Consider the following 26,975-nt stretch of genomic DNA (forward strand, 5'->3'; position numbering starts at 1 on the left):
TTAAATTAAAAATTTTACTTGCACAAAGAGGTAGTTGTTTGTATTTTGTGCTTATATTATTGGTCTTTTTTTTAAAAAAGATGTACTTAACGTTTTTTTTTTTTAGTATTTCAGAACAGTAGTAAATTGATAAATGTTTGTAGCCAGTATATTTTTACTATCCTTTTAAAGCTTTTTAAGGAAATACTGTTGTTAGTTTGAGCAACTTATTACTACATAGGAGAACTTTTTATGAAAAGATTATTTCTTGTTAATGGTGTAGTGCAGTGGTTCTCAACTTTCCTAATGCCGTGACCCTTTAAGACAGCTCCTCATGTTGTGGTGACCCCCAACCATAAAATTATTTTCGTTGCTACTTCATAACTGTAATTTTGCTGTTATGAATCGTAATGTAAATATCTGATATGCAGGATGTATTTAGGCGACCCCTGTGAAAGGGTCATTCAGCCCCCAAAGGGGTCCCGACCCACAGGTTGAGAACCGCTGGTGTAGTGAATGTTTATTCAACAAGTATTTGAGTTTATATTATATACTAGAGACCCGGTGCACTGGCGTGGGACAGGGGGTTCCTCAGCCCAGCTGTGCCCTCTCGCAGCCCGTGAGCCCTCAGGGAGCAGGCCTAAGCCAGCAGTTGGACATCCTCAGGGCTGCTGTGGAGGCAGGAGAGGCTCCCACCACTGCTGCTGCGCTTGCCAGCTGTGAACCCGGCTTCTGGCTGAACAACGCTCCCCTGTGGGAGTGCACTGAACACCAGGGGGAAGCTCCTGCATTGAGTGTCTGTCTCCTGGTGGTCAGTGCACGTCATAGTGACCGGTCGTTCCGCTGTTTGGCCAATTTGCATATTAGCCTTTTATTATATAGGATAGGTACTGTGCTAAACACTAGTACACAAACATGAATAAAATATGGTCTTTTCCTCATGAACTATTAGGAAAGACATGAAAATCAATAAAAACATACCCTCCGGTGAGAAGTTAAAAACAAAACAAACATATACTATAATAAAGGTATAGGTATAGGCAAGATGCAGTAAGTGAGAGGAAAGACAAATCAATTGCTTAGAGGAAACAGGGAGAATTTCATAGATGAAGTAACACTTGAAGGATGAGTACTTGTTCACAGGGGAGTGACTTTCCCGGCAAAGGGAACCTTATGTTCCGTGGTGTGAAAAGTTGAAGCAGCATAGTCTATTTGAGAACTTAAAGCAGAGTGTCCCCCCAAAATGTATATATACCTTAACAGCTGATAGCTCAATTTTGAAGAGAAAATGTATTTTAGTAAACACTGCCTTTATAAAATATGTGTATACATTTTGGGGGAAACAATCTATATTTGGGGTTGGTTGGAACATAGACTAAGAGGGAGGATATGGTTTGAGATGATTCTGAAAGATTTCAAAGGGCTGGATAGTTTGTGGCCAGGATAGTTTGTGGAGTTTAAACATCTGCCAATGGTTCTTAACCCGCTGAGCCCTTTCCTTAGGAAAATGGATATGGGTAGTGTACAGAATTTGGGGTATTTTATTGGATAGCTTCTTTAAACCCAGGATTCCTACCATAAGGTAGGGACTTACTCCTTCAAGGGTTTTAAACAAGTGAATGATATGATTAGATTTGCCTTTTAGAAACCTTAATTTTGTTAGTAGTGTAGGGGATTGAAAGGTCATAAATGAGAGGAAAGCTATTGCTTGAGAAATAATGAGGGCCTACCTTTAATTGAAGTGGGAATAGAGAGGAGAAATTTAGCAATTAGAATACATCTGGACATGAAGAAGAGGAAGGACTAGGACTCTAAGATGACTGCCATATTTCTGACTTGGGCTGATAGTGGCACCGTTATCCAAGTTAAATCACTAAGAAAAAGAAGTAGCTTTTGATGTAAGATAAGAGTTTGGATGTATTCAGTTTGTGGTCTCTTTTTACATCAAATAAGGAGGTATCATATAGGCAGATAGATATATGGATCTAGGTTTTAAATTTAAATATGGGCTGGAGATTCAACAGTTTTTTGCCATCAAAGGAGAGAAGAAATGGTTTGGAAGATGGATAGAAAAAACATCTTGGCATCAGGGAATGAATGATAAAACAGGGTTCTATAGGAGATAGGTCCATTGTAGGAATTTTCAGATGTGTTTTGAATGAATTGTTAGTTTCACAAGGCATTGATTGAGGTGTGTTAGGGGGTTACCTCTAAAAATAGTTAATAAATAAGTTTACAAATCTAAAATCTAGATAAAGACTGCTTACCATCCATATAACTAAAAGAATAATTCTCCAAATCAGCTTATCACTGGCAAGGTTCTAGATGATGTTAGACTAGATATAACCTGATAATATGTACCTTTCAGAGGGTTACAAATCTGAATGCATCATAGACATGAAGGCAAGATGCCCAGTAAATATTTATTGCCAGAATAAAAATACAATTGCTGAAGCAGAAGCCTTTTCATTTTGCTTCTAAACTGCAGCCACCATATTTTATATAAAGAATTTATATATTTTTTACTTTTATATTTTTATGTACTCCTGGCCCCTAGTTATAGTGCCTGGCAGTGGCATTGCCTCTTAGTTCTCTGTGTGTAATTCATTAAAAGTTGATGAATTTTTGTCTCATTTGCATGGGAAAATCAATACTTTACAGGGTTGTTGGAATGACTGAGTTAATATATAAATATGTGAATGATGATAATGTACTTGAACAGTTTTTAGTTGTTTTTTCCAGGACTGAGATACTGTATTTCTAAAAGACTAGACATGGTGAATACAATTGAGCACTAATTGTCTGACATACATATCTCCTGGTCCTTCAAGATCACTATTTTCTATTAGGTATTTTAAACTTTAGAAGTTATTATATACTTCTCATTTGTTTTCCAGCATGTTTTCCTGCTTTGAGCCAGTCTATCAAGGTGAAAATATAAAATTTCGATAAGAATAGATACCCCACATGTAGGAGTTAAAACACGAAGTAAAAACCAGGTATTAATTTTATAAAAACAGCTTTTTAAAAGTATTTTATATTTCTCTGGTAAATTTAATTTGGTTCTTTATAGTCAGATATCTGTACTATTTAGATAAAAGTTTTTCATTAAAATATTATCTCCTTTTAATATTTAACACTTGTGTTTTGGACTTTCTTGCTGCTATCTTGCGTAGAGTAGACACGGAACAAATGTTTAGTCCTTAAGGAATCCAGGTAATGTGCATTTCTAATTCCACACACACAGTTACAGAAGAGATACTGTTTGTGGAGTACCTAAGGAATTACAGACTAATTAACCATAATAATTCTAAAATTATTAATAACCATCTCTGAATATTTTTGTCAGTGCTGGTCAACTTTATTCTCATTATTAACAAGATATTTATTAAATAAAATATATGTGCTAGGACTCGACACATATTTTCTCATTTAATCCTCTGACAATCTATGAGGGTTGTTATTCCATGTTACTGAAGTTGAGAGAAATTAAGTAATTTACCCAATATCCCATGATTATTATTATTACATCCAAGACTCTTAACAGTCTGTTCTTAGTCATTTTGATACCAGTTTATAATTGGTCTTTTAATAAATTATTGAAAACATTACCAAAAATTTCAAGCGTAAAAAACAAAAGGTAAGTTATCTGAAGCAATTATTTTCTTCTTAGATGTATGTTCATAATAAGATCTTAAGAGTTAAAACAAGTAGGATCTTCTTGATTCATTTATCAAGTTGGAAGTTTTTTCTGATTTTTTACTTATGCCTTAAAAACATTACTTTGGGATAAGTTATTATCCAGGAAAATTGAAGTGAAAAACAATAAGAAAACCTATAATCCTTGGAGCATTACATATATCAATTTCTTTAAATCACACACTTTCAGAAATACATAATAGTTGATGTAAAATATTTAAAGTCTAGACATCCCAAGTAGACTATAAGATTTTTGCTAATAGGGACCATGTTTCATCCTAATTTTGTGATTTACAATATGCTCAGTGGAGCACCCCAGAAAATATAAAATGTATTGCATTATGGGGAGAGGGGTATATATAGACTGATATTTGTCTTATTCATTTGCTTAACTTTTACATTTTTAGGCCATCAGTCTGTAACACAGACTACTTTTTCGGCAACTTTCTCTTTCTCTTAACCCTGCCATTTGTGTTTATTCCCCCACCCCCATTACAGAGAAGGAAAGGGATTTCAAACAGCATTTTGTGCCCACCAGGACACTCTACACTTAAAACTTGTTAATAACTTATTGACTCACCCCCACCCCCTTCCTTTGCTCTTTGTTTTCCCCCTGCTCTCTGTTTTTCCTACCTAGAATCCTCTTAGTATTTACCATAAGCACTCTCATGGGGTAGGTCAGATGTCATTTTCATAGACAAAATATAAGTATTGTCAGTGCTTTCAGAACACACAAGCACATGCACACTCACCCCCACACATACAAATAGCAATTTCTGATAACATATAAAAGGGAAAATTACAATAACAGAGCAGTGCTCCATACAGTGGTTCTCAAACACTGACCTCAACTCCTTTATGCTCTTAAATATTGTAGACTTGAAGAAGCTTTTTGTTTATATGAGTTGTGTCTATCAATATTTACCATATTAGAAATTTAAGCTGATACATTAAAAACATTTATTTATTTTAAAATAACAGTAATAAATCACTTGGAAGCTTGCATAACATCAATGGCAACAAATCCTGCCAGTTTTCCTTGAATTGAAAAGCTCACTTCATTCATTTTTGAGGAAACTATATGCCAAATTTTCAAGTCTGAATAACTATATTTTGTGTATTACTTATCCTTTAAGTAAGAATGGTGTTTCAGGAAGAAAGCAACTAGTTCAGCATACAATTCAGTTGTTTAAATATTTTCCCTGGAGATAACCGCTGTGTTTTGGTATGCAGTGAAAGTCTTTATTTGTGCATGCTATTTCATCACAGAATATTAAGAAGACTCAAATGTCGGGGTTTTATAAAATAATGATTGTTACTGGTTCATCAAAAGCATTTGTAAGTGAAACTGGCTTTTTCTTTTTAACTGCAAGTGCAGAACAGTTTGTTATTGCTAATTCTTACCAAAGCCCAGAGGTTTTTATCCACCAATGCCTTTGCTTAAATCAGTGCAAACGTCAATACAGTGTAAAAGGCAAATAATTTCTTGGTAATAAATTTGAAGATATTTTTGACCTCATGGACGCCCTGAAAGAGTCTTGGGTACTTCCAGAGGTCCTTAGACCACCCATTGAGAATTGCTGTTGTTATACAAGGTAAACATCATTAGGGACCAGGAATGAAACAGAAACAAGTGGGAGAAGAACTGTTCCCAGCGCTGGGAAATAAATCTGGAAAGAAGTTTCAACCTATTGTCTGGATTTATGACTTACATAAAGTTGAGTACTTAAAGAAGTAAAGAGAGAGAGAGAGAGAGAGAGAGAGAGAGAGAGAGAGAGAGAGAGAGAGACTCCTAAAACCTGAATCAGCCTGCCTGCCAGCTTAAAGTTTGGATTTGTGATAACTTAAAATATCTTCATATGTTGGTAGTTTGGGGGCCCTATCTTAACGTGCTGTTTGTGGCTGGCGGACTCAGAAGGCCAGGTAGAAATGACCATAAAACTACCAGACAGGGAGATGACTATGAAAGCACTAGACAGGGGTAGAAAGGGGGGAAATAAACTCTCAAGTTGAGCCTTACATCAAATATCCTAAAGCACATGAAGAAAACTTATTTTCATCTAAAAGCTCAAATTATATCAGTGACAACAAATGCTATCAGCTTTCTGTGAAGTGACAGACTCACTTCAAAGACAGCCAGCCATGCCCTGGCTGGTTTTTCTCAGTGGACTGCAGGTTCAATTCCAGTCAAAGAAAGGTCCCTAGGTTGCAGGCTCCCCCCCCCCGCCCCCCCACACACACACGCACACCCCCAGTCAGGGGGCAAGCAATCCATGATGTCTCTCACATCGATGTTTCTCTCTCTCTCTGTCTCTCCTCCTCCCTTCCACTCTCTAAAAATTAATGGAAAGCCTGGCTGGTGTGGCTTGGTGGTTGAGCATTGACCCATGAACCAAAGGTTGGGGTTCTATTCCTGGTTAGGGCACATGCCTGGGTTGCAGCTCATCCCCAGTAGGGGATGTGCAGAGGCAGTCAATTCACTGCTTCTCATCATTGATGTCTCTATCCTTCCTGTCTCTAAAATAAATTAAATTAAAAATCAATGGGCGAAAAATGTTCTCGGGTGAGGATTAATAACAACAACAAAGACAGCTCAACAATCAGGCTATTGATTCACTACAAAAGATATAAAAATAATAGGGTAGTCTGAAATGATTTTTAAAAAAGTATATTTAGATTCCCCAGAAATTTCTAGTTCCATACTCAGCTTAACAATTGTTTGAGAATAGAGGTGACATAAAGATGTTTTCAACATATAATAATTAATAGTTAACAAAAAATCTCTAGTGTTTATTTCAGCAGAACTCAAGTTTATTTCTCATAATCGAAATTCTTAAGGGTTATGGAACTGAGCTAGGAGGTTATTCAGAACTTTCTATGATTGTATTTTACAAGCAGAGATAGTAAAAGGGTGAAACTGAAGCACTTTGTCCCTAGCCAGTTGCTCAGTGGATGGAGTGTCAGCCTGTGGACTGAAGGGTCCCAGATTCAATTCCAGTCAAGGGCATATGCTCGGGTTGTGGGCTTGACCCCTATTAGGGGGCATGCAGGAGGCAGCTGACCAATGATTCTCTCTCACCATTGATGTTTCTATCCTTCTCCCTCTCTGAAATCAATAAAAATATATTTTAAAATGAACTATCACAGCATGTTTGCCTTTATAATCAGTAAGATTAGAGTCTAAAGTTGAAGTATTTTTTTTTATGAGTCAAAGTCTGAAGCATTTACTAAAGATATTTATTAGAAAAAAACATTTTGCTGATATTTCAGTTTATTCCCACTGATAATTTGATTTTATAAAAGAGATACATTTGGTTTTGCACATAAACACTTAAATACAATATACTTTTAGATCTCTTTCTGGAGATTTCATTTATACATTTCATTTTCCTAAACTGTCCCTTGGACAGAAAGAGATTTAAGTAGATGATATCAGATTAATGATGAAACCAAATAGCAGTGAGGACCCTGCACTAGAAACATAAAAGACACGCATAAATTAGATGAGTACCAGTGTTTCCAGTAGAACCCTTAGTGTGTAGAGCAAGGTTTAGGAATAGGTGTAAAGATTGGGACTCTGGCTGTAGGATAAATAACTCACTGAAAATATTAGGAATCATCAAACTTTCCTTTTTGTTTTTATCATGGATCCCTATCTGTAAAATTTTATGTATAATAAGATGCATATTTTACCATGTGAGTATCTTAAGGCATATGACATACTCCGTAAATTTCCATTCATATTTTTAAATCTTTACTTCAGGTACTCATCTGATATTTTCCTTTTTCTTTTGGGGCATCTTGTGATCTGTTTAAGTGGAATCCATTTTTACCTTGTAATGTGGCTGGCGAGTATAGTTCACATAGGGTGTTATTTTTTCCATTTTCTCTTTGGACATGAGTTTTTGTATTATCAGTTTAGTTTCTGAAGCTATTTTAAGCCACTTGTCCATTTTCTGAAGGTTTGGTAAAAACTAGATAACCTTATTCCATAAAGTCACTTGGCCAGGTACAGTCACATCGTAATAATGTGAATACTAAAAGGGAAAGAATAGGTGAAGGTATCACTGTCTAGCCTTCCATGTTGTGGGATTCTCCATACCTTCAGGACACCCAGCATACTGTACTAACATGACTCTCTGACCTGGAGGCCCAGCATGGGTTTCAGTGGTATATTAATTTTAATAAAGCTTTTATTTCTTGTGTAAGTCTGAAAGTAGGTATATATAGAAGGTCAGGTGTTTCCTTTTTGAACATCATTTGAGTACTGTAGTCTATCTGTGTTCTAGAGAACCAGGCTGTAATATTAACTCTGAAGTTGCAGATCTCTAAATTAGTGATCTTCCATGTTTCTAGTGTGGATATGGTGGGCAGAGAGATAAGTGGAACTGTTTCTCTGGTGACATGAGACTGTCATAATGAGTATGGAACCTTTTTGACCTTAAGAGAAACTGGTTGTCATTCTGTCCCTGAATTATTACTATGACTAGAGGCCTGGTGCATGAAAATTCATGCCCTGGAGGTGGGGGGGGTCCCTCAGCCCGGCCTGCCCCCTCTCACAGTCCAGGAGCCCTCAGGGGCGGGAGGCGACCCAGCGATCAAGGGAAGGCAACACCCCATCACACCTCTGCTGCTGCCACTGACGGTAGGGCAAGCCTTGGCTGGCCCTGGTTACCTGAGCCTCAGGCTGGCCCTGGGCAGCTGCGGGGCTGAGGGGACTGGGGGTCTCCGGAGGCAGGCATGTGGAGCGGATGGGCCTGTCTGGAGGTGGGTCCAGCCTTGCTGCGCACCTGCTGCCCCAGTGGGGCTGAGGGGACTGGGCGCTGCCATCTTTGAGGGCAGAGCAGTCAAGTAGCATATTCCCTACTTATTGGCTATGGGCATCGCCATCTTTGCGGCATGAGGGTCAATTAGCATATTTCCTCTTTATTAGATAGGATTGTACAGATAGAATTTCATATCAGCAGTTTCAGTTATTTACGGGATAGAAAGGGATGGGAAATGAATTTCACAAGTGGCAAAGAAATATACTAGATGTACCGCTTAATGTGGATTTTTTTCAATAGATGGAGTTACACATATGTTGATATATATACGATTTGATATGTATGCTATTTTGTTGTATTGACAACAAGCTTCAAAACTTCCTATGTCAAATTTTCTGAAGGTGTTAACATCATAGATATTTTTTACACTTAAAAATGTCGAATTTTGTGCCAAAAAAAGAGCATTTGCGGGAAGTTTTAATTCATTCTTTTGAAGAAAAGTGCTGCTGAAAGTTATGGTACACTTCAGGAAGCTTATGGTGAACATGCTCCATCTCAAGATACTTGTGAACGCTGGTTTAAATGCTTTAAAAGTGATGATTTCTATGTGAAAGACAAAGAACGTCTACGTCAGAGGTTCTCAACCTGTGGGTCGCGACCCCTTTGGGGTCGACTGCAAGGCCAAATCTCTTTGGAAAGAAGACAATGCTCTGCATTTGGTGGGATCAGGAAGGTGTGGTGTATTATGAGCTTCTAAAACCAGGTGAAACTGTTAACACTGATCGCTACCGACAACAAATAATCAATTTGAACCATACTTTGATTGTGAAGTGACCAGAATGGTTCATAGGTCAACACTCAACCACTGAGCCACACCGGCCAGGCTTTACCAATTATTAACTCTTTACTGAAGACTCCAAACTATGTGCTGGACATTACCTCGGGTTCTTTATATCTGTAACTAGATTCCATTTCTTTATATTTCTTCTTTGGGGTGTGTGGGGGGGAATCCCTTGATAGTTATTATCCTGATTATGGCCCTGGATCCATGGAAGGGAAAGCATTATACTGCTGTTCAACAGTGTATCAGACCCATTTTTTCTTTTCTCCTTTGTTTCTATTGCCCTAGGAGAATATTAGTGTGAGATGTCTGAGGTTTTACTGCCTGTTTTCTTCTAGAATTTTTATTATTTCGGGACTTACATTTAAGTTTTTTATCCATTTTGAGTTTATTCTTGTGTATGGTATAAGCTGGTGATCTAGTTACATTTTATTTTGCATATATCTGTCCAGTTTTCCTAACACCATTTATTGAAGAGACTATCTTTACTCCATTGTATGCTCTTGCTTCCTTTGTCAAATATTAATTGACCATAATGGTGTGGATCAATTTGTGGGGGTGGGGGTGGGGGGGTCTCTGCTCTGTTCCATTGGTCTATATGCCTATTCTGTGCCAGTACCACGCTGTTTTGTTACAGTAGCTTTGTAGTATAGTTTTATTACAGTATTATGATCCTTGCAAGTTTGTTATTCATTCTCAAGAGTGCTGAGGCTTTTGGGGTCTTTTCTGGTTCCCTTTAAATTTTTTAAATATTTGTTCCAGATCTGTGAAATATGCCATTAGCATTTTAATAGAGATTGTGTTGAATCTGCAGATTGCTTTGTGTAGTATGGACATTTTAATGGTGTTAATTCTTCAATCCATGAACACTGCATATGCTTCCACTTGTTCATGTCTTCCCATTTCGTTTTCTCAGTGTCCTGTAGTTTTCCGAGTACAGGTCTTTTATCTCCTTGGTTAAGTATATTCCTAGGTATCTTATTTTTTGTTGTTGCCATGGTAAATGGGATTTTTTTTTTTAGTTTCTCTTTCTGACAGTTCATTATTGGTGTATAAAAATGACATCAATTCATGGATGTTAATTTGTATCCAGTAGCACTTTGCCAAACTCATTTATTAAATCTAGCAGTTTTTTGGTGTATTCTGTAGAGTTTTCTATGTACAGTATCATGCCATCTGCAAATAATGACAGTTTTATAGCCTCCTTTCCAATTTTGATGCCTTTTATTTTTTTCGTGTCTAATCACTGTGGAGAGGATTTCCATTGCTATATTGAATAAAATGGTGAAAGCAGACATCTGTCTTGTTCCTGATCTTAAGGAAAGCACTTTTAGTTTTTGCCAGTTGAGTATGATGTTGGCTGTAGGTTTGTCATATATGGTCATTATTATGTTGAGGTATGATCCCTATATTCCCACTTTGCTGAGGATATTTATCATAAATGGTGCCAGATTTTATCAAATTTGCACCTACTGATATGATCATGTAATTTTTATTCTTTGTTTTGTTTGTGACGTATCACATTCATCAATTTGTGAATATTGTGCCAGCCTTCCATTCCTGGAGTAACCCTTTGTATATGGTGTATGATCTTTTTGATGTATTGATGGATCCAATTGGCTAATATTTTGTTGAAGATTTTAGCATCTATAATCATCAAGGATATTTGCTGTAATTTTCTTTCTTTGTAGTGTTTTTATCTGGTTTTGGAATTAGAATAATGCTGGCTTTTTAAAAAGAGCTTGGAAGTCTTCTCTCCTCTTCAGGTTTTTTTTTTACAATAGTTTGAGGAGGTTAGGTATCTGTTCTTAGAATGTTTGGTAAAACTCACCTGTGAAGACATCAGTCTATGACTTTTGTTTATTGGGAGTGTTTTGATTACTTTTTCATTTCTTGTTATTGGCCTATTCAGGTTTTCTGGTTCTTCCTGATTGAGTTTTGTAAGATTATATGTTTCTAGGAGTTTGTCCATTTTGCCCATGTTGTCCAATTTGTTGGCATATAGTTATTTAAAGCATTTTCTTACAATGCTTTCTAGTTCTGTGATGTCAGTTGTTACTTCGCCTCTTTCATTTCTGATTTTATTTATTTGGTTCCTCTTTGTTTCTTGACGAGTCAGGCTAAAGGTTCATCAATCTTGTTTATCTTTTCTAGTCATGGTTTCATTGATCTTTGTATTATTTGTGTTTAGTCTGTCAGGTATTTCCGCTCTGATCTTTATTTTTCCTTCCTTCTACATTGGGCTTTTCTTGTTCTCTTTTTAATTCTTTTTGTCATAGGGTTAGATTGTTTGAGCTTTTTCTTGTTTCTTGAGGTAGGCCTGCAATGTTATTATCTTTCCTCTCGGGATTGATGTAGCTGTGTCCCAGAGATTTGGGGTGGTTGTGTGTTTATTTTCATTTGTTTCCAGGAATTTTCTGTTTTTTTCCTTGATCTCATTGGTAACCAATTCATTGTTTAATAACATGCTATTTAGCCTCCATATATTTGAATTTTTTTGTGTGTTTTTATTATAGTTGATTTTTAGTTTCATGCCATTGTGATCCGAGAAGATGCTTGATAAGATTTCCGTCTTCTTCAGTTTGTTAAGAATTATTTTGTGTCCTAACATGTCTATTTTTTAGAAAGTTCCAGGTACACTTGAGAAGAATGTATATTCTGCAGCTTTGGGATGAAATGATCTGTGAATATCAATTAATCCCCCTGATCTGGTGTGTTGTTTAAGGCCTCTGTTTTCTTCTTGATTTTTCTTCCAAAAGATCTATCCAGTGATGTCAGCAGGATGCTAAAGTCCCCCTACTATGACTATATTGCTGTCAATTTCTTTCTAAAGTTCACCAAGAATAGTCTTTATATTTTTAGATGCTTCTATATTTGCCAGTGTTATATTTTCTTGTTGTATCGATCCCTTTAATATTATGTAGTAACCTTCTTTGTCTCTTTTATGGGCCTTTGTTTTGAAGTCTATTATGTCAGATATGAGTATTGCTACTCCTGCTTTTTTCTTCCCATTTTTATCTGTATGGAATATATTTTTTCATCCTTTCACTTTTGGGTTGTGTGAATCTTTTGCTTTGAGGTAAGTCTCTTGTAGATACTATATATGTGTGTGTATACACACACACATACATACACATACATACACACACGACATATATACATATATACATATTTTCTTATTCAGGTACCCTATGTCTTTTGATTGGAGCATTTAACCCATTTATTGCAAAGGTTATTATTGAAAGGTACTTATTTATTGCCATTTTCTTCTTTATACCCATCTTCCTCTCCAAAATCATCTTTTTCTTAAAGCAGTCCCTTTAACATTTCTTGCAACATTGGTTTAGTGGTAATGTACTCTTTTAGTCTTTTTTGTCTAGAAAGCTCTTTATTTCAATTTTAAATGATAGCCTTCCTGGGTAGAGTATTCTTAGATTCAGCTCCTTGCTTTTCATTGCTTTGAATATTTCATGCCAATTCCTTCTGGCCTGAAATGTTTTTGTTGAGAAATCAGCTGACAGTCTTATGGAAACTCCTTTGTAGCTAACTTTCTGTCTCTCTCTTGCTACCTTTAAGGTTCTTTATTTGTCTTTAATGTTTGTCACTTCAATTATAATGTGTCTTGGTATGGGTGCCATGAGGTTCATCTTGTTTGGGACCCTCAGTGCTTCCTGCACTTACATTACTTTTTCATTCACCCACTGAGGGAAGTGTTCTTGTCATTATCTCTTTAAACAAGTTTTCTATTTCCTGCTTCTCCTTCTGTTTCCCCTGTGATGCAAAATGTTGTTAGGTTTCATGGTGTCTCAAAGATCCCTTAAACTATCCTGGTTTTAAATTCTTTTAATTTTTGCTGCTCTAATAGAGTGGTTTTTTTCTGCTTTGTTCTCCATTCACTGATTTGAGCTTCCACTTCATTTAATCTACTTTTAATTCCTTCCCATGTATTTTTTTCCTTCCTGTGTATTCTTGATGTCAGGCATGGTAGTCTTCATTTCTGACTTGTTCTTGTTCATGGTTTCTATTTCCTTGTTCATGCTACCATAATTCCCACTAATTACCTTGTAATTCTCACTAAATTCCTTGAACATCTTTATAACCATTACTTTGAACTCTGTCATCAGATAAATTGCTTTCATCCATTTCATTTTTATGGCGAGTCTTCCCTTTCTTTCATTTGGGGTTGTTTGTCTCCCCATTTTAGCTGTCTCTTTGTGTTTGTTTCTATGTATTAGGTAGAATTGCTTTTCCTCACAGTCTTTGTAGGGTGGCCTTCTGTAGTAAATGTCCTGTTGGACTCAATGGTGCAGTCTTCTTGATCTCCTGAGCTGAATACTCCAGGAATGTCCGTTTTATCTATTATATGAACTCTCCTGTTGTAATTTGGTCTTGATTGCTGTTGGCCTGTTCATGTGTGTGATCAACCCTCAGCTAGCCGACTGTGGGGCTCGACTCTGACCATGTCATGTAAGTTGTTGTACAGGAGTGCCAGCGGCTGCAATGGGCATGCCAGTGGCAAGTATCTGCGGAAGTGGCAGTGACAGGGTTCCGGGGAATCATAAGTTTTACACTTGGATTATGGTGATTTCAGATTAGAAGTGCCCTCAACACCTCCTTCTCTGCTCAAGGCCTTCATAGACTGAAATCCAGGTGTTGGCTGGGCTATATTCTCAACCAGAAGCCTGGCTAGAGTAGGACCGGCTTCTGTGGCTCTAGAATGCATAGCAGCTGTGAAGCCAGCATTGGAGATAGAGGTCCTAGGAATTACCTTTTATCTTTTGTTCAGAAGTGACTACTGTTAAAATTTTAATGTATAACCTGTTTAGTTTTTGTGTGTGAATACATAGATGTAGACACATACACAATGTATTGTTTTTACAAACTTCATATGCAAAGACCATTTTTCTATATAATTAGATATTTCCTAACATTTTAATGACTACATAAGGTTGCATTGTTTAAATGGATTCTAATTTATTTGGTACCCTGTCAATGTTTAGGATGCTTCCAATTTTTTTCCTTACGAGAGCATTATTACTTTTTTTGTGGTTTTTTTTGGCTTGATCAGGAAAACAAATTTTCAAGTACTTTTTAAGACCTAGAATATCCACAATGGGGTCTTATAAGCTCATGAAATAACATCATTTCTTTGCATACAATCTCTTGGCTTTATAGTTACCCTTGGGTTCCAAATAAAAACACCTCCAATTCACCCCTTTTGATTTTCATACCAATAAATAAGACTTTCTCTGAATTTCATACTCATATTTAATGGGTACCCCTGGAATAAATGAATTTATATGTGGTTTGGTATACAATTTTCTTTGTTATATTCAGGAGAAAATAAAATCTCATTTGTTGAGAGTTGCAAGTAATTTTTTATTTTTATTTTTTAAATCCTCACCCAAGGATATTTTTAAGTTGATTTTGAGAGAGAAACATCATTGTGAAAGAAAAGCGCCAATCAGTTGCCTCCCATACATGCCCCAATCAGGAATGGAACCCACAACCTATGTATGTTCCCTAACCAGGAATCAAACCTGCAGTCTTTTGGTGTACAGGATGATGCTCCAATTAACTGAGCCACCCGGCCAAGGCACAGGAAATATTTTAATGTTTTTCACCATCTATGTTTAAATTTATAGTTAAGAACTTTTGTATTTTCTATAATTCTATATAATAAAGAGCTAATATGCAAATCGTTTTCACACCCTCATGCCTGGCCGGGGGACCTGAGGCCACGCCCCCCACCCAGTGGGGCTTGATGGGGGATCTGAGGCTGTGTCCCCCACCTGGCACTGGGCTGAGGGACCTGAAGCTGTACCCCACAGCCCTGCGGGGCTTAGTGGGGGTGGGGCCGGCCGGGTCTTGGGCGATTTCGAGGCGCACATGGGTGGGTGGGGACTTGACTCTGGGTCCCATGGCGCACCCCAGACTCTGACAGGAGGGAGATTTTCATACACATTTTACACATTTTACTAATTTTCTTTCATCTCTGACACTTCTATTACAGAGAAAGGGCAAATAGCAATATTAAAATATTTCCTCTAATTCCTTTTTTAAAATTTTTAATTTATGCCCTGACCGGTTTGGCTCAGTGGATAGAGCGTCAGCCTGCGACCCCACCAACCTTCCCGCTATAATTTGACAATTTGTTCGATGCTTCTCTGCCTCTGTATCTGTCTTCAATTCTTTTTTTAATGTGCACGAATTTTGTGCACCAGGCCACTAGTGTTAAAATATTTCTGTGATGTTTGTGAGCAGGTTTTTAATAATAATTTAAGGTTTTAATGAGCCATGTTTTGGGTGTAGTAATGCTTTTTTCCCCCCTCCCTCTTTTCTTTTTCTTCTTCTTTTTTTTTTTTAATCTTTATGTAGGTTGCTTCTATCTTTGCTTTTGCCACCTGTGGAGGTTTTAAGGGCAAAACAGAAATTCTAGTGAGTTGTCCTCCTAAAGTTTCTGAGAATAAAACCATTACAGCTACTTTTGGTTATCCATTCAGGTGAGTTATTTGTTTGTTTTTATGGTTTAACAACTCTTTTTACTTTCATATTGACCCATTAAGATTTCCAGCAATTTATTAATCTTGGAGGATAAAAAAATTTTAATTGCATCCTCATTTGTAAATAATGGTCATTGATACTAAAACTGTGGTACATAGACCAATGTCTGTCTGCCAACTGTTTCCCTAGTCTATGGTGAAATAAAATTATAGAAAATGGGAGTAAGCATTTAAAAATTATTAAATGACATTGCCTTGACATTTGTATTCTATCATCCTACAGTGGATTAGAAATTTAATAACAAAACAGAGACTGCTTCATCACCATGGTGTGAGAAGTCATGATTTGGAAGCAAACACAACTTACGAAAAAAATTCAAATTTCTCATATGTTTGCCATTACTAAATAATAGTGTTCTTTATATAATTTTAGGACATGGATTTATGTGAAATGAGTTTCTATGGAGTTCCTATGCTATGATAAAATTTCATTTTCTTACCCTCAAATTAAAATGAATTTTTGTTGTTGTTAATCCTCACCCGAGGATATTTTTCCTTTGATTTTTAGAGAGAACAGAAGGGAGAGGGAGAAAGAGAGAAACATGAATGTGAGAGAGACACATCAATTGGTTGCCTCCTGTACTGGCCTCAACCAGGGCCAGGGTTCAAGCCTGCAACCGAGGTACGTGCCCTTGACTGGAATCGAACCTGCAACCCTTCAGCCCATGGGCTGATGCTCTACTGAACCAAACAGACCAGGGCCAAAATGAATATGTTGTGAATTCTTCTATTTGACTTTAATATTCATTGAATAGTTATTTAATGTGTCCTATGTTTAAGCCATAGTGTGAAGCTCCTTTCACTTACTCTAACTACTTCCTTGACCTCTCTAGGATTCAGTTTTTCTGTTCAGTATATTGGAAATATTACCTATTGAGGTCATTTTGATGATTAAATGAAATCTTACATTAAAGATCTGTCAGTTAGCAAGTGCTTGGTATCATTGCCGCTCCATCTCCCAACTCTTCTCTTATAAATTTGCTGTACAAGGAACTCTTACTGCATCTTTAGCAATAGTACTCTTGTGAATTATGGATAGGGAAAATTAAAGACAAGGTGAAGTTGGCAGGTAATTAAATCCAGGATTAAAATGTGAATTTTTATAATTGGCTTTCCTGGTGCTAGTCACACAGTCTCTTTCTTAGAATAGAATATTATGTCTCAAATTGTAAACTGTTTTGTATCAGCCCTCTTACTCTGTTACAGTTTTAATGCAGAAGATAGTATCTGGATTTGTAAATGTTTAAGTCTGTATTAAATCTATCACAAATCAATTACTAGAAATAATGTATAATTTGTATATATATTATGAAAATCTTAAATTCATTTTAATATTTGAATTTTTCTTTTATTTCAAAAGAAAAATGTTTTAATTTATAAGATAGAGCAAAGTTGGTGTACAGTCATGAGTACATAAAGCACAGAGTTTTGTCTTGTATTATTATTTATTAATTGTTATTTTTCCATGCAAACAACTGTAAACCTACTTTTGTCTTGCCCTGTATTTGGGGAATATATATTTTTAATGTCATTTTAATATTCTGCCTGTGTATTTTTGTCTCTGTTGGAGGAGTCCAGATAATTTATTGGTGCATTTCTTTTAATAGGTTGAATCAAGCATCATTTCAGGCTTTTCCAGTAAATGTGTGTAATATAACTTGGAACAATTTAGTCCTTGTTGGAGATTATGCTTCTTCTGCACAATTCTATGTTACGTTTGCAGTCTTTGTCTTCCTGTACTGCATTACTGCTCTTCTGCTCTATCTTGGTTACACAAACCTATATCGGGATAGTCGAAAACTTCCCATGATTGTAAGTAATCACTTTCCTTTTATACAAAAATAATTTGTATGTGATAAATATGTATTATATTTGCAATAAAATATAGATTTCCTTACACTGTAAATAAAAATTCTTGACATGAGCGAGTTCAACATATTTTGACCTATGTTTGCCATGAGGTTGAGTTTTCTCCTGTTGTCATGTTTAAGCCAATTCTTTTAGGGTGTTTGAAGCACTTTTCTGTACTCTAGGGAGTGTTGAGGTTTGCTTCTTACTCTGTTTTAACCTGGGAAAACCTCAGATACGTAATAGAGCATCTTAGGTTGCAAGTAGCAGAGAAATTAAGTAGAACTGCTGACTATACTAGTAGTTTCATAACTGTGGTCCCACTTCTTACCTTTTTTCTCTCTTCTCAAAAACCCCCTGTATGCCTCTACAATATGATCTTGAGATTAATAGTCAAGAAACTAGCAAACTATAGCTGACAAGCCAAATTTGATTCATTGTTTTTTGTTTTAATGAAGTTTTTTTGGAACATAGCTGCACTCAATCATTTACAATATTGTCTATGACTGCTTTCATGCTACAGTGGCAGAGTTAAGTACTTGTAACAGAGATAAAAAATATTTACTGTCTTGCCTTTTTTTAAGAAAATAAAATTGCTGACTCCTGGTCTAAATTCCTTAATTTCTTAAGTTAAAACCTGAGGCAGATAATTCTATAAGAATTATAGAATTCAGCATTAGTGGCTTTCATGAGTTAATTTTGAAACTTTAGATGACAACAAAATATTTGGATTTGAAGTCCTAGCACCTTTCTTGACTTTAGTCTGCTGAGCTAAAGAATAGAAATAATCTCTAATATTTATTAGTAGAATCTGCCCTGGATCATTGGTGACAGATTCAGAGATAAGCCATGGGTTTAAGCTTGATCTCCACTACAGAAAAATAAGTACAAAGGCAGTATTAGTGTTACTGACTTGAAGGGAAAACCAGAGGTGTTTTTTGTGATACTGATCATTTATATCTTTAGAAAATACTGACATGCTAATTATTTATGAGTTTACTTTAAAGAGAAGGTATTTAAATATGAAGAAATTATGAAATAAGATAACAGGTTTTATTTATTTACTTATTTTTAATTTTTGCTGCCTGGATCATAAGAATGCAAATGGTAAGTAAGGAATAAAACAATTTTTTATCATCCATGTTTATTTCATTTTTTATATATAGAAGAGATTCTTAAACCTGACATTTTCATAAAACATTTCTTTATTGTTAGGTGCCTTCCAGAAAGACATCAACTATTTGTAATGCTTAATCAACAGAAATTATGTGTTAGGCAGCTATAAAACTATGATGATCAGATATTATATTTTGTTAAAATTCTTTATAACTTATATTTAAATGAAGACATTTCTTGCCATGTTGTCATTATCCCAACAAATTTTTAAGTTAAATTTAGCAGTGAGCCTTTCATTTCTCATATTTTGTTTAATAGGCTTTAAAGAGACCACACTTTTAAAAGCAACATTCAAATCTAGTTTTTTCCTTTTTTAATAAATGTTTATTGATTTCAGAGAGGAAGGGAGAGGGTGAGAGACATAGAAACATCAGTGATGAGAGAGAATCATTGATCATCTGCCTCTTGGATTCCCCACACTGAGGATCAAGCCTGCAATCCAGGCATATGCCTTGACCAGGGAACCAACCATGACCTTGTTCATAGGTCAGCACTCAACCTCTGAACCATGCCGGCTGGGTCAAATCTAGTTTTTTTTGTGGAAGGTTTTTCTGTCTAATAAAACTGATCTAGTTGCAGCAATCAGAAAGTTAAAAGTAATTTTTCACCTCAGTGATCAATTAGTGGTCATATAGAGAGATAATTCAGAATTAATTCCTTGTGGGGTTTTTTTTTGATATAGTATATAATAGATGCTTTTTGTAGTAAAAGTCCAGCTTCTAAATTAAATTTTGAATTCTATGTTTATTTTATTTTATTTTTTAAATATATATCTTTATTGATTTCAAAGAGGAAGGGAAAGGGAGAGATAGAAACATCAATGATGAGGGAGAATCATCGATTGGCTGCCTCCTGGAGATCAAGCCCGCAACCCAGGCATGTGCCCTTGACCGGAATCAAACCTGGGACCCTTCAGTCCGCAGGCGGACGCTCTTTCCACTGAGCTAAACCAGCTAGGGCTTGAATTCTACTTTCAATTTAAACATGTAAATACGTTTTCTTGAGATACCCAAATTTTTAAAGATAGCCAAATATGACATTGGTTTTTTATTTTAAAGTACTGTTTGTTAATGATGACATTCTTTTATTTTAGCAATCCTCTGCTAAGGTATTTCTAGGAACATTTCAATTGTGACATTAAATCCACTAGAGGCCCAGTGCACGAAATTGTGCATGGGTAGGGTCCCTAGGCCTAGCCTGCAATCAGGGCCATTTTCCACCTGATTGCCAGTTTCTAGTCCTGCCCAGTCATCATTCACTCTGGTTCCCCGTGGTTCCCCACTGGCCATCCAGCGATTGGAACCTGTGGGCTGCGGGGAGGGACCGAGAGGTGGTCAATACACCTTATAGCGACTAGCTGATTGGTCATTCTGGTCATTATGCCATTATGGTTGCTGGCCTTTTATTATATAGGATGTGGTCTATACTTGTCTGGATTTTCTCACGTTTACTAGCATGTTTGCTCATCACTGCTTCCTTCTGAATTCCATTTCCTGAAGGATGTCCTTTAGTTGTCCTTTCAGTGAGGAACCTAAAAATTAAGAGGATTTGATGTATATATTGGTCAAAGCTGTGAACTTGAGCCCAGAGATTACTTTTTAAACATGTGATAATCTCATACATACTACTTCGCAGTTCTCCAAAAGTCATTGTATTTCTAGCAAGGGTTTAGGAAATGTCTACCTGCAGCAAAAAGGAACTCCCTCAGTGCAAAAATTTAAGCTATAAAGTTTCTGTCCTTTTCTCTTTGATCTACATTTGTTAAAAGGATCAGTAACAGAAAGCTCAGATACAAAATGTACATACCTCCATGTTTGTAAAGTTAATCGTATTGTTTTGGGTTCTCTAATCACAAGATATTTATTCAATGTCATTTTGACCAAGTGGACAAGCTACATGTAACATAATTTCTGTATTTCATAAGTGGTCACTGGTGTTTATCCTAAATAAATAACTAAGAGCTGGTTGGCAAAAGTAATTAAAAACTAATCAGATTCATTTTTAAAACAAAACACTTCTGGGATAAGCTCCAGAATCCATTCCTGAGCTTGGAGTTTCGCTGCAGCTGTATACAAACTCATACAATTAGCCTTGAGTATACCCTAATACATAACATTAAAACATACAAATTTTACATTATTCCCACTTTGGTCTTTAATTTAAAGGAAGACTAAAAAAAATGGGACTTATATTTTATATTACACAAATGCATATTTTAAAAAGTGTTATTTAGATCTTTATAACAATACTAATTGACAAATTTTAGTTTCCCAGCAGAAAGGATTGAGTAAGAGTAGATGTTTCTTTTCCTTTCTTCATCTTATTAGTTCGAGAAGAAACTATCCAAAATATTAAAAACTTCAGTTCTGATTTTAGAAATATAATAACTAGCAAAGGCTTTAGAAAATTACTAGGATAAGATACTTTCAGAGAGAATTCTTTCTTGTTCTTTTATTATATTATAATGAGCATTCTGAAAATTTCATGATCATGAATTTAAAAAGACTAGTCTTCCTGATAAGGCTTTTCACCATTTGATTTTGCATATCATGGAGAATTAGATTTAAAGTTAGTTTTGTCAGAACAATCTGATAAAGCAGACGAAGAGTAAGGGAGTTAAAGAGTATATGCAAGGGATTATATTGAAGGACCTTAGAATATAAATTAAGGAGGGAAATTAGAGCATAAATGAGGTTGAGAGGCAATAATCAAGTGCTAAGATCAGATTGTAGGTCTCCATGGGGGATGTTTTTAAGGTGCAGTGCCAGAGAGAAGTAGCTGGAAAGAGAAGTGCTAGTGGGGAGTGGGCTGTTTAAAATAGAGAATTTGAAGGGCTACAATTATTGGTAATAACAGTCTAAGATATGATCCTGGGAGAGAGTGGCTTAGGTATGCTTGTGGTAAGGGCTATGTAAAACCTTGATTTCTTTTTTTTTAAATATATTTTATTGATTTTCCATAGAGAGGAAGGGAGAGGGATAGAGAGTGAGAAACATCGATGAGAGAGAAACACTGATCAGCTGCCTCCTGCACACCCCCCGCTGGGGATATGCCCACAACCAAGGTACATGCCCTTGACCGGAATCGAACCTGGGACCCTTCAGCCCACAGGCCAAAGCTCCATCCACTGAGCCAAACTGGCTAGGGCAAACCTTGATTTCTAATGTAAATATCTTTCACTCCTAAAGAGATGATTGAGTTTTATTTAGTGTTGTTGCTCAGGCTTTGGGCTAGTAATAATAAACAGCAATGTTTATTATGTTGACTGTGCCCTCTTTTATAAAGTTTACATGAAGGCCATTTCTCAGTACCATGGGATTCGATGTAATCTCAATTCCTTCATTATGGATTTAAATTTAGTATTTTTAAATTTACTGTTCATTATTAATTCATACTTCTTTTTACTTTAGGACTTTGTTGTTACTCTTGTTGTCACATTCTTGTGGCTGGTGAGCACTTCAGCCTGGGCTAAAGCTCTTACAGATATTAAAATAGCTACCAGTCACAGTATTGTCCAGGAACTTGCACCCTGTCGTTCTTCAGAATTGAAGTGTTATTTTGGCTCTGTGACTAGTATGGGATCCCTAAATGTATCTGTGGTATGTATGCAGTATTTATAAGATATTTCATTTCGCTTATTTGAAAAACCTTACCTAATAATTTAAGAAAACAATAGCTTTTAATAATGTCTAGATGTGTTGGGTTTTATTTTTAGTAAACTGTCAGAATCCTCGTTACCATATAATCTTTACCTTTATAACAATAAAGAAAAGTTTGTTAGAAAATGGGTTTGAACAAGATCATAATTGAGTCTTTTTTATCATTAAAATTGACTAGGCAAGACTTTTACCTGATAGGTATTTATAATAGTCACTAACATTTATTAAGTCAGTATGTCAGGTGTTATACTAAGGGCATTACACTCATATCTTACGTGATCCAACAATCTATGGGAATGTGGCGGGTGGCACTGTTATTTACAACTGGGAAAAAAATGTAGCTCCTGTTAGTTCACCCAAGTTGGCAAACCAAGGTTTGAACTAGATCTGACTTTAGAACTCGTTCTCTAATCTTACTTGCTCTGAGTATGAAAGTTATACTTTTCTGGCTTAATAAATAACCTAAAAAATTAAGTCTACATAAATGTACATATTCTTCAGTCTTCTATTTTACCAAAATTCAGATCAATATATAATTAAATATAATGTTATATGGAGTATATTATGTTTAGGAACGTCTTCGTGTCTTTTTAAGGAAGTGTTGGATGAAGTTAGCACTGCCTTATAAAGCAATTTGGCCAAATTTTTGCTATATAACTTTGTAATCGAAAAGTCACCTTTTTTGCACTTACATCGATTGATAATATCTGAAATGGACAGTTTCAGAAATGTTTTTGTATGCAAATATACAAAAAGGTATAAAGCTTTGCCTTCAGTAATATGATAGTACTCTGAAGCTTCTTATCCCACTCTTCATATTCTTTTTATAATTATAAGAACATATTTATATTTCTTGAATTTAGGGGAAAAAATGTGAAAATAGGGCAGCTTCAGTTTATTCATCTTTGAGACTTCTTACCAAATTTATACCAGAGACTAATGTAAGATGTGAAATAAAGTTCTTCTGACTCCTTTTCTCTTCTACCTATTGTTGGAGTAGGAAAGATGGTAGGTAGTAGGGGGCATAAAGTAAGGAAGTAGGAAAAAATACACAAGGCAACTTAAAGGAGGGATTTAGTTACACTCTTAAATTTAATCCTATTTTTTATAGTAGTGAGCATGCAAAAATAAGATTTATTTTTAGTCATGGTTTTATATGTTACAAACTTAGAGATTTAGCTTTTTTCATTGGAAATAAGTCATTACATATTCGAATTTGGCGTTTAAATATAAAGTATTTTTTATTTCACGTCATATGTAGTTTAAACTTCAAATGAAATGATGGTATACTGCCTGGAAATGTTAAGTATTTAAGGAAAACTAAGATGGGTATGAATATTTAAGTAGATATTAGATCTTCATGTTTATTTTTCTCTTTCTTAGATCTTTGGCTTTCTGAATATGATACTTTGGGGAGGAAATGCATGGTTTGTGTACAAGGAGACCAGCTTACACAGTCCATCAAATACTTCTGCTTCTAATACCCAAGGAGGCATTCCACCTACTGGAATATAATTTAAGGGAGAAGTACACTGTATAAAATATACATCTATACTATGACCTGTTGTCAACATCTTGAGAAGCATTATGTGTTTCTAATAAAAGTAATGGCTTTTTCAATAAATTGGTGGGTTTAAAATTTTGCTGCTTTTTTACACAAAGCCTGTACCTTTCCCAGAAATTTAAGATGTAAATGTATTCGTACATGTAAATTTGAAACTTCAGGGCCTATTATGAGATGATACACAGTTTAAATGAACATTAATTTCTTCACTAACTTGTTTGCCTTCCAGAGTGTTTACACCTTAAGCTTAACATATATCTTCACTCAGAAAAGAGTTATATTGTCATAATAGGAAGAAAAACCTATTTGGAATATACACTACTGTCAGTTTGTACAGATCATATACCTAAGATCTATCTTTAAGAAAGCCTTGATTACATAAATCATATTTAGAAAAAAACATATTTAGTTGAGAATTTATATCAGGACATTGTTTATATGTATGGAAAATTTTTAATTGCAAAGACTGGGTGTATGTTTTATTTGTTTTTCTAAATGACCTACAGTACTTAATAGGTGTGCTAAAATGTTTTGGGAGTGGGGGTTGAAAATTTTTAATAGGTGTGTGTTAATAATTCTGTCTCATAAGATGTAAGCTTCCATTATGCTGATTGTTTAATAGACTTGCTATATAAGCAGAAAGAACATGGTTCATCTAGATATTTTTATATGTATGGGCATTACTCTTAGTGATATTTGTTGTCCTTTGTTGCTCATGCCACTTAACTGCAGGTTGAGACCTATTCTCCTTGCAAGTAGAATAAAATAATGCACTTTTTTTGGCAGACCCTATTCATATTGTTAAAAAAATTAAGATTGCCTTTTATTTTTGAAACCTTTAATATTTAGATTCAATGAAGTTGTTACTGAATTCAGCATTGATGTTGTAAAATAAATGCAATTTGGATTTCATATTTCTTAACATTCTTATTTCACAAATGGTTGATAAAGAAATTATGCATCATAAACAAAGAAACTTTGATGTTTTTAATTTGTATTTCTCTGATTGCTATTGAGGTTGGTGATCTTTCTTTGTATTTAATGGCCCCTTAGGTTTCCCCTATTCTGTATTGCCTATTTATCTTCATGGATTGTGCTTTTTGTGTCTTTAGGTATATTTTGAATCCAGGGCTTACTCACATTTTGCTTCTTAATCTTTTTGTTGTACAGGCCAGATTTTGTATTCTTACCACTTGATTGTTTATTTGTGAAGCATGTCTTGCTACTGCCTTATTTTTGTTGATTTTATTCATGACAAGAATTGTCAGTATGAAAATATATCTTTTATGCAACCAACTTAATAAAGAATTCAAAAGAAAGAGTGCACTGATTGTTATATTACGAAGAAACCTTCATCTTAAAGGCATGAGCAATGCAAAATAAAATTAATTTTCAAAGCAAGCAGTAGAATATCACAGTAGTTTGTTGGGTTTTTTTTTAATGTTTGGCAAGGAATAAAAGATAAAAAATGCTTTGGAGACTCTGCGTCTATCCTTTTTTTTTCTTTCAATCTCATTTTTTATTTTCTTTTTTTCTTTTTTCTGTTTTATTTATTTTTTTAATTTTATTTTTCAATCTTATTTTTTAAATGTTTGTTTATAACCTTCAATCGAAACCTTTTCTAATGGACTGTCCATCAATTAGGCACACAGATTCTTGATTAAGTGTGCATGCCCTGGAGCCTAACTGAATTTTAATCTTGGCTTCATCACATACTAGCTAATTAACTAAGCAAATTACTTACCCTCTGTATGCCTCAATTTGGTTATCTGAAAAATGGGAATAAGAATGCTATGGACCTAAAAGTACTTAAAAGGATAAAGTGAGTTAATAGACATAAACTCCTTTGACCTAAGAGAGTATTTATGAGGATGAAGGGAGATAATAAATGTAAAGTCCTTAGGAACAATGTTGAAAAAAAGTTGGTTGTTTATAAATGTTTACTATGCTTACTAACTTGATAGCATCTAAAAGAGACTCTTAACCTGGAGTCCATGGGAAGGGTGGTGGTCTGGAACAGAAAGGCAGGACAAGCTTCAGGATTACATGAGCCTCCCTTTATTTTCCCCAAAGAGTTTCGGATGTCTTGGTGTTTATATGTCTGTTATGGTAGAAGTACTTAAAGTTAAGGACATTAAAAGTTAATAACTATTGAGATTACGGTAGATCTAGAAAGCAGTCCATTTTGTTGCCTTTTCACTCCCCGATTTTGAGTCAACATTACAGAGTTCACTAATTTATAGGATAATTTCCATTATGGAAGAAATTACAGCTTTGAATTTTACTCAGTGGTTGGTTACAAAGAATTATTTGTAAACAGCATCAGTACTAATGTTTGTGTGAATTGAGGTCAATTGAATAATGATACTTAAAATAATTACTAACCTGCTGTAAATGTTAAGGACAATATTGCTTTCTGTGTCACACTTAATTTTTAAATGTATGTAGTATTTAAGATAAATAAGTATAAGCAATAATATATAACTGAGTCCCCACCAGTAGGTTGAACAAATATTCACATTTTGTTTTCTTTATGTCAGATTTGCTTTGGTTTTGTCTTTTTAAGGAAATAAAAGATCACAACTACAGCTTTTTCCTTTCTGAAGTACAGTTAGATTTTTCTCACCTTTCACTAAAGTAGCACTGGGAAAAATATTTTTGGGAATGTGTGAAGCCTTCTCTAGGACATCACTAGAAGTAGAACTGTTGGAAAGTGAGATACATTTCCGTTGTAACTTGGGTATTACAAAATTGTTCAGTAGAGTGCTTGTACCAATTGAGTTTCCCACCAACAATATATGAGTCTCTCTCTTGCCCCATATCCTTGCCAGTATTTGATGTTATTGGACCATATAGCCAATCTGATGGGTTTGAAATGGT

General features: G+C 35.3%; 1 protein-coding gene across 1 annotated transcript; it reads left to right on the forward strand.

Annotated features, from left to right (window-relative positions):
• Positions 1–5,196: 5,196 nt before the first annotated feature.
• Positions 5,197–25,499, forward strand: SYPL1 (synaptophysin-like 1). The gene is made up of 5 exons (XM_015571211.1): positions 5,197–5,220; positions 15,664–15,788; positions 17,456–17,660; positions 22,283–22,471; positions 23,915–25,499. The coding sequence occupies exons 1-5, from the start codon at positions 5,197–5,199 to the stop codon at positions 24,044–24,046; spliced, it is 675 nt and encodes a 224-aa protein (XP_015426697.1). The 3' UTR covers positions 24,047–25,499.
• Positions 25,500–26,975: the final 1,476 nt, after the last annotated feature.

The sequence above is a fragment of the Myotis davidii genome, unplaced genomic scaffold (assembly GCF_000327345.1).
Source record: "Myotis davidii unplaced genomic scaffold, ASM32734v1 scaffold125, whole genome shotgun sequence".
Lineage (NCBI taxonomy): Eukaryota > Metazoa > Chordata > Mammalia > Chiroptera > Vespertilionidae > Myotis > Myotis davidii.